Source organism: Ranitomeya variabilis, chromosome 5, assembly GCF_051348905.1.
Source record: "Ranitomeya variabilis isolate aRanVar5 chromosome 5, aRanVar5.hap1, whole genome shotgun sequence".
In the NCBI taxonomy this organism is placed as follows: Eukaryota; Metazoa; Chordata; class Amphibia; order Anura; family Dendrobatidae; genus Ranitomeya; species Ranitomeya variabilis.
In genome coordinates this window covers 336,929,762-336,943,351 of record NC_135236.1, presented here as the reverse complement: position 1 = coordinate 336,943,351, position 13,590 = coordinate 336,929,762, and the positions used below count along the sequence as shown (strand labels likewise).

The following is a 13,590-nucleotide window of genomic DNA, read 5'->3' as shown; positions in this document are numbered from 1 at the left end:
CTCGACCTCTCTCCCCACCGTCTCCTTTTCTAACCACCCACACAGTTATCATTTCATCTATTGTGCACAGCTAGCAATGTTAAAACAAACAAAAAAAAAAGGCCAGCTTGCCAATGTGTTTAGTTCTTTAAAGGGGACTGGTCACTACTAGGACACCCCTTCTTAAACTAAATGTTCAGCCCTGATAAAATAATAAAGCCTATACTTGCCTCATGTGCCGGCATTCCCGTGGTGTTGGCATTCACTCTCCCCAGGGCTCTGATGCGGTGTTGTGACGCTGGCACCCAATCAGCACTGGCATCACTCTCTGCCTTCATACGAGCTGAACGTGAAGCGGAGGCTAGAGATCAGCCGCAGCCTGGACTTCCTCTTCATGTTCAGTTTGTTCGAAGGCTATTACAGTAACACCGGCGCTAACTGGGCGCCGGGTATCACATGTCATTCCACAGCATAACAGCCCTGAGACCCCGAGTTCCGGCTCGGGAGGGGAGTACAGGCTCTTTTATCGGGGTGAAACATTTCGTTTAAGGGGTTGTCCTAGTAGTGGACAACCCCTTTAAGCCTGGATATAGTTAGAACCAATGTCTAATCTCCATAGTAGGTTGACATCTCCTGTTCAATTAAAGGTGGTTGTCTTTTTTATCTTTTCTTTCCTGGCGGTCTTGCAGGCAGGATTAGTGTGCGGTGTGATCTTCTTTTATAAAGCTTTAGGCAGAAAGCAAAGGATTCAGTTTACAAAAGATGATGGCGAGCACTCACCCCGTCCCTGCATTCCTTGCGTAGATAAGAGTATGTTCCTGTATTTAAAATAGAATAAAAATATCTGCAATCAGAGAGTATCAGATTGTGTCAGAAGCTGAAATGGGAAGCTATGATAGATTTACACCTTTCCAAAACTATAGTTACATTTTGGAGAGAAAAAAAATCGCTCTACCTGCCAAATCTCTATTTCATGTAAGGCTACTTTCACACTAGCGTCGGTACGGGGCCGTCGCCATGTGTCGGCCCGACGTACCGATGCACGTTGTGAAAATGAACAACGGGGGCAGCGGATGCAGTTTTTCAACGCATCCGCTGCCCCATTGTAATGTCCGGGGAGGAGGGGGCGGAGTTCCGGAGTTACATGTAATGTAAATGCTCACAATGAGGCTACTTTCACACTATCGTCGCTTGCTGTCCGTCGCTATGCGTCGTTTTGGAGAAAAACCGCATCCTGCAAAGTTGCCCGCAGGATGTTTTTTCTCCATAGGCTTGCATTAGAGACGCATTGCGACGTATATGGCCACACGTCGCATCCGTCGTGCGACGGGTGCGTTGTGTTTTGGCGGACCGTTGGCACAAAAAAAAGTTACATGTAACACAATGAGCGTGCGCTAGCGATGTGCCGTCATTGAGTGACGGACGCGGGCTGCAGCGTTTCCAGGGCCGTCACTGCTAGCGCAGATAGAGCTCGCAGATGCTCTATCTGCGCTAGCGCGATGTCATGCTGGCACTTGCGTTAACAGCAGCCCGTTACCGTATGTGTTGAACGGGCTGCTGTTAACACAATGTGAACCTAGCCTTAGGCTACTTTCACACTAGCGTTGTTTGCTGTACGTCAGAATGCGTCGTTTTGGAGAAAAAAACGCATCCTGCAAAGTTGCCCGCAGGATGCATTTTTTCTCCATAGACTTGCATTAGCAACGCATTGCGGCGTATGGCCACACGTCGCATCCGTCGTGCAACGGATGCGTCATGTTTTGGCGGACCGTCGGTACAAAAAAAGGTTACATGTAACGTTTTTTTGTGCATCGCATCTGCCATTTTCGACCGTGAAACTCCGCCCCCTCCTCCCTGGACATTACAATGAGGCAGCGGATGCGTTGAAAAACTGCATCCGCTGCCCCCGTTGTACATTTATTTCACAACGTACGTCGGGCTGACGCATGGCGACGGCCCCGTACCGACGCTAGTGTGAAAGTAGCCTTAGGCACAAGCAGTCTGTCTCTATGATGAGGAACATGTTTGTGCTTTGTGGTGGCCTGTGGAAGGTCTCTCCTTGGCTTCTCTGGCTTAGAGCAGGAAGAGAAGACTCCGCCTGCAGTCCCGCCCTGGAGCATCGGCATCTCATTAACAGAAAACTTACCAGATTTCTTCACCCCAGGTATCATTTTAATCAGTTTAACACTGCCAATCTGACAATGTCTGTAGATTACTTTTATTATTATTATTATTATTCATTTTTATAGCGCCATTTATTCCATGGCGCTTTACATGTGAAATGCGGGTCAAATATAGACAAATACATTAAACATGAGCAAAAAACAAGGCACACGGGTACATAAGGAGGAAGGACCCTGCCCGCGAGGGCTCACAATCTGCAGGGCATGGGTGATGATACACTAGGAGAGGGCAGAGCTGGTTGTGCGGCGGTTCAGTAGGTTCAGGATCAACTTGGCAAAATCCTGCTGACAGGTTCTCTTAAAATGCAGATGTTAAACTCTTAACTGCATCATTTAAAGCAGAGGTCCCCAACCTTTTTTGCACCAGGGACCGGCTTTAAGCAAGACCAGTTTTCCATGGCCCGGTGGGGGTGGGGCAGGGGCGGGGCTTTGGTCATATGGGGGTGGGGTTATGGAGGGATGGAGCTTAGTGCATACTTATCATATAATTATGACATTTATAATGAGAATGTGATTCAACTTACCATAGGTTCAGAATGAGTGGGAGCACCATTATTGCCCCATAGCTGTGCCATATAGTGCTCTGCACCATTATTGCCCCATAGCTGTGCCATATAGTGCTCTGCACCATTATTGCCCCATAGCTGTGCCATACAGTGCTCTGCACTGTTTATTATTGCCCCATAGCTGTGCCATACAGTGCTCTGCACCGTTTATTATTGCCCCATAGCTGTGCCATACAGTGCTCTGCACTGTTCATAATTGCCCCATAGCTGTGCCATATAGTGCTCTGCACCATTATTGCCCCATAGCTGTACCATATAGTGCTCTGCCCCATTGCCCCATAGCTGTGCCATATAGTGCTCTGCACCGTCCATTATTGCCCCATAGCTGTGCCATATAGTGCTCTGCACCATTATTGCCCCATAGCTGTGCCATATAGTGCTCTGCACCATTATTGCCCCATAGCTGTGCCATATAGTGCTCTGCACCGTTTATTATTGCCCCATAGCTGTGCCATACAGTGCTCTGCACTGTTCATAATTGCCCCATAGCTGTGCCATATAGTGCTCTGCACCATTATTGCCCCATAGCTGTGCCATATAGTGCTCTGCACATTCCATAATTGCCCCATAGCTGTGCCATACAGTGCTCTGCACCGTCCATTATTGCCCCATAGCTGTGCTGCTGCTGCTGCAATAAAAATAATAAAACACATACTCACCTGTCTTGCTTGCAGCTCCTCGGCGCCATCTTCCCGGCGTCTCTCCGCACTGACTGATCAGGCAGAGGGCGGCGCGCACACTATATGCGTCATCGCGCCCTCTGACCTGCACAGTCAGTGCGGAGAGAGAGACGCCAGGAAGATGGAGACAGCGCTCGGCGTGTGGGAACGAGGACAGGTGAATATGCGATACTTACCTGCTCCCGGCGTCCCGCTCCTTCCCCCTGCCTGTCTTCGGTGCCGCCGCAGCCTCTTTCTCTATCAGCGGTCACCGGCACCGCTTCATTAGAGAAATGAATAGGCGGCTCCGCCCCTATGGGAGGTGGAGCAGCCTATTCATTTCTCTAATGAGCGGTCCCACGTGACCGCTGAACAGGGGCGCCGCGGACCGGCTGAAAAACCCCAACGGCCCGGTCCCGGTCCGCGGACCGGCGGTTGGGGACCTCTGATTTAAAGGATGTGTACCAGGAGTGTCATTCCATGTGCTCCTCTTTTCCCATGGAACATGATTGTGTAATGCCGATGGATTGCCATGTCAGCCGGGAGGCCCGCTGAAGGTTCCAATGAAGACCAACATGTGGCTGGGCAGTACATAGGTTGAAGTGATTAGACAATCACAGGTTAAAGTACCCAAAGGAAATCTAATAGTTTATGAAAATATTAAAAGAATTAAACCAAACTCCGAAAAGAGGAAGGGGAAAAAAACCTGAAACTCCCATGGTGCAGTCTGTCTCCATAACTCCGCCTCAAAACATAGCATCCAACTGTCATATCTACCCCAAAATGTATCACTGTTGTCATACTGACCCAGTGAATCATATTGTCAAGTCGCTTTTAGAGCACAATGAATGCCGTGCAAAAAATTGAGAATTGCAGGGATATTTTTTGTTTACCAATTTCACAGCACTTGGATTTTTTCCCCCGATTTTCTAGTACACTTGAATAGTAAAATGTATTTTGTTATTGAAAACTACAAAAAATACATCCTCTTGTGGCTGTGTATGGAAAAATATCATTATTATTTTATTTTATTTTTTTAAACTTTTGGAAGAGGACTAAAGCAAAGGCACAATTAAAAAATAAAAAAAAATCCAGCTAGGAAGGGGTTAATCCGGAATATGTAGGTTGTAAGCAGATAAACTTATCATTAGTATATCTTTTGTATATCGATATAAATGCAATACTAATTTTCCTTATGGTTTGCCTTTAGGTTAAATAATGTCAAATTTTCTGGATTTAAAGAAGGCTTCTGTGGAGAAACACTGAAAGAATGGCACCTTAGTGGTGATTTTTCTTCCTCTGCTGAATTTTATGTTACAATTGCAGTTCTTGCTTTTCTTTACTGTATTGGTGCTCTTGTCTTGTATCTTGGATTCAGACATCTTTATCAGAACCCTAGCAAACTGCCATTAATTGTAAGTATTTTGTATAAACTATGTAATGCTGAAATTCTATGAACAGTGCAATTATATTGGTCATTAACTCCAGTAAGACAATGGAATGATTGCTCTGTTCCGTATCCGTGAGCTTAATACGTACAATTGGGTCCAGAAATATTTGGACAGGGACAAGTTTTGGCACTTTAGCAGTTTACCAAAATAGTCAGTTAAATAATCATTATGGGCTTAAAGTGCTGACTGTCTCTCGACTTTAATTTGAGGGTAGGGAAACAGCGCACACCAGACCATTAGGTAATATATCATTTTATAAAGGTATCAAACCCAGGTAATCTCCCTTGAGCGCCTTCTGTAGGCACAACTCCTGGGTACAGTTGTTTTTTCACTTGAGAAAGATACCAGTTCAGCGTGGAAACTCGTTGTGAAATAAAAAACACTTTTTATATTGGATTAAGGATCATCATTTCGGTTAGTACAGCCCAAAACTGGAAATTATTTTCCTTTAATTTGTGGGTAGTCCCATCCCAATTGGCGTTTACTGTTTAGGGATTAAAGTTCTTTAATATGTAGCTGCCTCTTTTTAATAACACCAATGGTGATTGGACAATTGTGTAAAAAGAAAAAAAGCCTTTTTCCAGAATATCCCTTGTGACCGCACACCAGGAGGTAGTTCTTCCTTGACATATGACTGGACGGGTTGACAGAAGTTAAATTGTGATAAGTCTGCAGTCACTGTGTGACTGCAGACTTGTGAATCTCCCCAGGATTTGCCAGTTTCTGAGCAGGTACATATGCGTTTTGCATACTCCCAGTTAGAGCCCAACTAGTGGGTGCATCCTCGCTAAATACAAGTGGCTCTGTGGTATAACTTGTCTACTACATTCAGACTGAATGTTTGCCATTTATAGGCATATATTGGGCATCACTACAGTGATTAATCTTTGCAGATTTTTAAAATTGTCTGCTTTCTTCTGATCTTACAGATCAGTCCATATATAGGTATATATAGAGAGAGAGATATAGATATCTATATCCTGGTTCTTGCCCAGGACTGTGATTCTTGTAGGGCTTCTGTATCCTCTCTGGTGCTATTTTCTCTGGTACTACTCCTGGTATGCTGTCTGGAGAGAGGTACTGGAGAAATAGAATTGGATCCACCAGGAAGTCCATTTCCAGGTACTACCTCAGAACAGCACCCTTACTTCCCCTCCCTTATGTTTATCTTTAGGCTTGCACAAGATCAATCTTCCTACAGATCGTTCATTCATCAAGTCTCCATGACTTTTGAACCCCTGAAATGAAGAGGCTTTTTAGAAAGTGGTTGCTATTTCTAAACATTTCCCAGAATATTCAACACCTTTAATTAAACCTGAAAGTCTATTCTGATTTGCTTCTAAGTTGTTTGATTTTAAATGCCGTAAATAGTGGCATGCAGAGCCCAAATCACGAAGACTCGGTCACTGTCCAATTATTTCTGCACCTTACTGTATAACATGATTAATATTTCAGCCATCAATTATGACTCAAATTGAAGTGGAGTCAGTGCAGGGGCAATTTTTTTTTTTTTTTTTTTTTTTACATTGCCTGTTACCAGGTAAAGGTTGTGTCCCAAGTCATTTTCATACTGCTTTTCTGCAGCGTATTCAAGAATCTCCCTATTGATCACCATTTGGATTCAGTTTGTTTTAATTTTTTTATTTCCTAAAATGTGTTTTTAAGTCACAGAAAATAAGCACATCATGTATTGATGCCCATCTAACTTTGAGAGAATGTAACCTGTGGTTAGTTTTATAGTTCTTATGGTACATGATTATCACTTTTGGATACCTGTTTTGAAGGATTATGCATGTACAAAGGAACGTGTTCTACTAATTATCAGAGTATCCCCTTGTCGACCCACTGCTTTCCTAAAGGAGCTATTCCTTTCATCAAGCTCCACTTCAACTTTTGCCTGTATCGAATTTGAAAATGTTATTTTAGGTCTAAGTAGCCTCACCACAGAATCCCCAATGGGGCTCACAATCTAAATGCCCTATTAGTATGTCTTTGGCGTGTGTGAGGAATGTAGAGTACTCTGACTCTGCATCAATGTGGGGAGAACATACAAAAAACCTTTGTAGATATTGTCCACGGTGGGATTTCACACCTGGACCCCTGCGCCAGTCGCTGATCTACCGCCTAACACAGATTGTGAGGAAGTTGGCGGGTTAGGACAGTTGTTCATATATTCCTAGTACTAATGGCAACATAACACACACAATAGGCACTGGGGAAACGAGGGGGGATATTGGGAGATGGCTCTTGTTTGTTTCTCCTTGATTTTGTTTTGTGCTCATCTAAGTCACATACAATAAAGGAAGCTAATGATCTACATTCTTCTTATTGCTGCTTGGATTATATGATGGATGTTAGTGGTAAGTAAGCTTTGCATTCAGAAGTATGTCCTTACCCTTTCTTTATGACCATTTTCAAAACAGTAATATTATATTATGTATTCTCAAACTGATTTTTTTACTACTCTGAATATAAGGGGAGGAAGCACTATGGCTTAACTTTTGTATGAGCCAAAATGGCACAAAGAAAATTTATACACATACATACATGCACACACACGCGCGCACGCATACACATACACATATGTATATATATATACACACACACACGCGCATACACACACACATATATATATATATATATATATATATATATATATATATATATATATATACATATACATATACACAGTTAGTCCTCGGGTTACAACGGTCTCGAGTTACATCGTTTCGTGGTTACAACGCTTTATACAAAGCCTCGTTCCGACTTACACGGTTTGCGTCGTAAGTCGAACTACATGCAATAGAGTCCAGTACTGTACACTGTACCCGGTTACACGAGGAAAACGAGTCTCCTGCACGCCATAACACCCTAATTATGTAGGGTACTGTGTTAGGATAGGTGTTTGGATAGGCTAAGTGTTTGCAGTACTGTACTGTTATTATGGTACAGTACTGTATGAATGTATGGTCCGACTTACATCGAAATTTGGTTTACGACGCCGTGTAAGAACGGATCAACGACGTAAGTCGAGGACTACCTGTATATACACACACACACACACACACACACACACACACACACACACACACACACACACACACACACACACACACACACACACACACACACTATAGCCATGGTCGACGGGCCGCTATCAATGCACGGGTATACAGCAGCCTGTCAGTCATTGATTTAGCCTTTACTGCTTTATGCTATACAGTATATGAACAAAGGCACGTTTTGAGGCTTGTGGAAGGTGATGGGCAGTTGAGACTGTGCCAATGGGAAGGGGGCATGGCTTCAGAAAACGTGGCAAAAAATAGCACTAGTGTGTCTGCTGCATTCTTCTTTGATTGTTGCCGTTTAACCTTTGTTTTCTGTTGTCGTTTTTTTTTTTTCTTTTTAAGCACTACATTAAAAGATGGCAAAGAAAAAAAAAAATGAGGCTACATTGTCCGTAGTGTGACATCATTTTACATACTTGCCAATTGTATTACCTTTCTTTTTCACGCTCCTATGTTCCTTCCCTTGTTCTCCTATTTGATTAAAAGGGAGAGGCTTAGGGGAGTGATGTTGTAGTATCTCATACCAGGGGTGGACGACTTACAACTGACCTGAGATGTAAGTGCATAGCAAACCCCGATTGAAAATGCAGCAGCTGTACATTATAGCCAACGCCCTGCTGCATCAGTCACGATCGGGGTTGGCAGCGAACATGGCAGTTTAAGCACTTCAATGCTGCTGTCAGTGACTGTAGCATCTAGATGGTTGTGTGTGGGGACTCCCTTTGTAATCCCATTGGGACCCTGAGATCATCATGGTGTCGTTCTCCTGGTTGCCATCGTAAAGGCCGGCTATAGTGACATGTTCAGAAGTTACCAACATTTAGGTGGGAAAAATAACTTTTCTCTCCAGTCATGCCACTTTGCATTAATTCCTGTTTTTTTTTTAAATGGTGTCACTTTTTGGGGGTTTCCAGTACAATATTTGCCCCAAAGTCACTTCAAGACTTAATAGGTCCCCCAAAAAGTTGTAAATTTCTAATCCTAACAAAATCTAAGAATATTTTACAGAAGGTGCTGATGTAACGTAGACGTGAGGTAAATGTTAACTATTTTGTATGGTAGGACTCTGAATTAAGGGGCTAATCATTCAAAGTTTGAAAATTGCTAATATTAGAGACTTGTCAAATTTCTGTGTGTTTTGTGTTTATTTATAAAAATATCGACCCAAATTGACCATTATTATAAAATGTGTCACAAAAAAATAATCTCAATCAGTGGGATATGTTGAAACATTCCAGAGATAATGCCACATAGTGTCACGTCATATTTGAAAAATTTGGCCTGGTCACTAAGGGGCTAATTAGGGTGAGAAGATCACTGGACCTGCCCCTTTGACTTTACTTAGTTCCTAGCTTATTTTTGAGCTGTGTAAATACATCAGTGGTTTCAGCAGCATAAATCTGTGAAAATGTTGCCTTTCAGTGTAATCTGCTCTGTAATAAAGAAAAAATTGTGTATGGTCCATATCATTTTTTTTATTTTTTTTAGGATTTCATCATAACAGTAATTTTTGCCTTTATGTGGCTTGTGAGTTCCTCTGCATGGGCTAAAGGATTGACTGATATTAAAACCAGTACCGACCCAGAGCATATTGCATCACATCAGTGTTTGCCAAAATTACAGTGTGTTCCACTTTCTGAATCGCGCATGGGAAGTCTAAACATATCTGTGGTATGTATATTGTGCATCTTAACGCTGTATGAGATAATCTCACTTTGCTGACTGTAATGTCTTTCCATTGATGCAGCCATATGGGGTTCGTATTTTTTGTTTCCTACACGCACACATACCTTGTAGCCTCATTGGTACATAATCTAATGTATAGTTGGTATGTATAATGTGTGTATGTATATCTGTATCTCAGTAAAACCAGTGATTCTAAGGAGCTGTGAATGCATCATCACACCCCAATATACTTCCAAGTTACACTACTTCCAAATGCAATGTTTCGCTGTTTTAGAGCATTGCTTTTGGGATAATAAAGGGATCAACTTGCCTTTTTTAAAGAACTATACTTTCATATAATTGGTTTGGAGGTGTAAAAGTTTCTCCCAAATTCCCTTTAGTGAAATCTAATTGGAAAAACAATTTTTAGCTAACTGTGTGGCAGGTTTGTAACAATTAAATGTTTCAGATCACCAAAAAAAATGTATACTAGACAAAAAAACACCATTAAACACACAATGCAGTTTTTAAATTAAGGTCTCTATTAAGGGAAAATAGGAATTAGTCCTACCGGTAATTGTTTCCAGGAGTCTTGTCATGACAGCACGACAAGAGGTAGTCCTTCTCGTTGTCTAGCGATAGGAAACACACGAGAGGTTAAAAGCCCCCCTCCACCTCACACTCAGTGTTTTACCAATCACCACACCCGGATGGATGCAACTCTATTTTATTGCATTCCCACACACGTGTTAATTTCTCACAAGTATTTGAAATTCATGGGAGAAAATGTAATGGTGCTGTCATGATGGACCTCCTGGAAATACGATTAACTGTAGGACTAATTCCTGGTTCTAATTAAACATGGAAACACGAGAAGTAATGGAGTGAAACTAAAAGGGGAAGATACAGATTAGATATTAGAGAGAACTTTTTGACCATGAGGGTGATCAATGAGTGGAACAGGCTGCTATTTGCTCCGCTATAACCTACAAGAAGTGGAATACTGAATGAAGAACACTTAAGTATAAAAATAGGTTACATGCCTCTGTATATAGAGAGACAGCCAGAGATTCTCCCAATACCTCCAAATATCCAGAGGACCCTACAGGACAGTTGCCAATACATTATGGCTCCATCATGAGGGACACGGATCTATCATTCTACCTGAAATAATCTACGGGACCTCTGCACCGGTTGTAAGAATACAAATCTTCTCCATTGAACCGTGGATATGTTTGGAGAAAGCCAGGATTGGGACCCACCAGTTGCCTGGCTCCATGGAGATGTTCAGAGAAGCCAGGTTGTGTCCCTCAAGTCAACAGGTCTTGTACCTCAATGGACTGTCATCTTCCTAAGCTTGTCATTACCTTGACCCTAGGAGCTCTGAAGTAACAGCTACCATTACTCCGGAGAGTCAGCGGAAGGGTGAGACTCTAATGTGCACAATCTTGGGATATTTTTCTGGGACTGTTCTACATGTTATCTGCCTGTTTAGTGGTTCAATAAAGCATTGCCACACTGTTTTACCCTACCCTGTGTTTGAGTAGCGTTATACCCACGTTAAAAGGAGGGCAGGCGTTCGACAGGACGATCCCTGGTCCATGCGGTTTTGGCTAGTGGACTGGGGGCCACTGGAAACTTGAATGTAATAGCGGTGGCTATTCAGTTTGCAAAATAAAATGATCTAAAAATTACATTGGCCTATTTCTAATAAATGAGACCCATCTAATATCTGTAATTAACAGTTCACGTATTTCCTACACAAGATGTATTATGCCAGGTTACAAGTACTATTAATTTGGCTTATTGCTGTTTTTTAATTTTTTGCATCAAATTACAATTAAATATATTGCCATTACATGCCCTATGACCTGTTTCTCAAACTGATTTTAATTGCTTTTTTTTTTTTTTTTCAGGCTTTTGGGTTCTTGAACTTGATTTTGTGGGCAGGAAATGCATGGTTTGCCTATAAAGAAACCAACCTACACACTCCACCACAACCAGACAACCCTGAACAAGGCCCGCCACCTTCTTCGATGTAATGAAAGTTCAAATGTCCGTCTGTTAAAAAAAAATGCCAATTTTGTCTCTTAGGAGCAAGTAGCCAAAAAAATGGGTAGTATTTGGAATTTTCTACTGGGCTTGTGATACTTTTTTTATTTTTTTCTTGTTATATAAAAGCCTTAAAATGTGATTATATAGTACATCTTCATGGTAAAGGTCATTTGGAGGTGAATCTTGCCTCTTATGTAAAATGTCAAAATAGTTACCCCTCGTTTTCAGTACCTAAAATGTAATGATAATGAGACTTTACTTTCAAATAATTCCATCTAAAGTATATAAATAAAAAAAAGTTATAAAGTCGATCCTTTTAAAGGAATGGAAATGGTATTTTGCTACTTACAGCAGCATCTTTTAGTGCTCATTTAGACAGGTCTATAATTGTGGCTCAAATGTTTTAAGGAAAGTTTGAGCCCAACTAACCTGCCCATACAAGTCGGCTAACAAAATCCCAACGAACAATCAAAACCATTGTTCACTTTTGAGAGATGATCTTTAGCTTGCTTAAAAATACTCATTCTTTGCAGGACATTGTCCTGTGTGAACTAGAGATGTGCTGTCGATGACATGACATTCTATGCGCACAGAATAATCGTTTTGTGTTCTTGGAACTTTAGTCGCCTGCCAATTTGACCTGCTTGTAGCCAGTCAGCAGCCATTTTAATGGCCGGCATGTCTAGACCCAGCATAAAGGAAGAGACAACCCTGTAAAACTATTCTAACATTGGAGAGTGTGCATAAACAATTTCCATACACTACAGTGTGGAAAACTGTTATTTACTGATTTGATGATCAACCAAATGATAAAATAATACAGTATGAAAGGTATGAGAAATGCTATTTTGATAAATGTCACAAAGCCTCCAAAGAATGCAATTTTTTTTTGTTTTTTTACTAACTCAGGTTTTGAGAATGTGTGCAACGTGTCACTTGCATACCGTCCTACTGGTCAAGGAAAATGGTGATTACTGATTATATGGTTTTTAAATACTTGGTCTCGTGCCAAATATATAATCAGAATCCGATAATAGGAATGTGTTATTTAAAAGTCCAAATATAGAGCAGCGCGGGGTGATCCTAATCTAATACTTATTTGAAAATTTCTGCAAAAATGTACATGGTTACACCACTTGTATGTACTTCTGGTGTGAAGTGAATTTTGATGGCTCTGTGAATGGCGTTAGTGGATTAGTTCTGGCAAACTTTTGTTTGTCTTTTTTCGTTTTTGTCTTTTACATGCTATTATAAAATCTTAGCCCACATCCAAAGATTAAAGTGACACTAAGAATTTTTAAAACCTTAATGTAAATAGCTGAACCTATGTCAAACGTCTTGCATTAATGTACTGTACTAAGATTACCAAACTGCTGTAATACTATTTTCTGTAATAAGAATGTTCTGCAATATCTCTGAGCACATGCTTTTTTTACTTAGCACATTTTTGAATTTTTTTTCCTCTTGTTTAGAAGCAACGATGCATTCTTTATTTGTAATTCTTTATAACCAGTTGTTAGACTAATTAAAGGGTTATTCCAGTCTGGCAAATGTTGTTCACTGTATGGTGAAGTTAGTCTCCATTTTACTTTATTGTATCTGTCGTTTGTGTTCATATAACAGAAATCTAGATTTACTTTTGGTGGAGATAAGTTTGACCTGATATATAATGGACATGCAGATGCCTTCTTACAAAACATTTAGGTAGTCACAAGTAGTGGTCAGCGAATTGCCAAGCTGTAGGTGCGATATGTTAATAAGATTACAGGGACATTAACAGCCACTGCAATTTAGGATGTCGACATCACACACATACCACTACCTCTGTACTGTAACAAGCTGTGCATGTGTGTCCCATTACATGACCAGGACAGATTTTTACTCCCTGGAAGTGATCAATTATGGTTATTCACTTGTTACTTTTTATCAGTGCAGTTAAGTGCTAAAATAAACTGTTGAGTACC

The 13,590-nt window shown here is 41.3% G+C and overlaps 1 protein-coding gene across 1 annotated transcript in view; it reads left to right on the top strand.

Annotated features, from left to right (window-relative positions):
• The window catches only part of SYPL1 (synaptophysin like 1), a 27,175-nt gene extending 13,585 nt beyond the window's left edge, over positions 1–13,590 (top strand). The window contains exons 4-6 of the mRNA XM_077264768.1: positions 4,598–4,802; positions 9,395–9,577; positions 11,488–13,590. Coding sequence (XP_077120883.1) covers positions 4,598–4,802; positions 9,395–9,577; positions 11,488–11,613 — 514 coding nt within the window. The 3' untranslated portion in view covers positions 11,614–13,590. The remainder of the gene's footprint in view (positions 1–4,597; positions 4,803–9,394; positions 9,578–11,487) is intronic.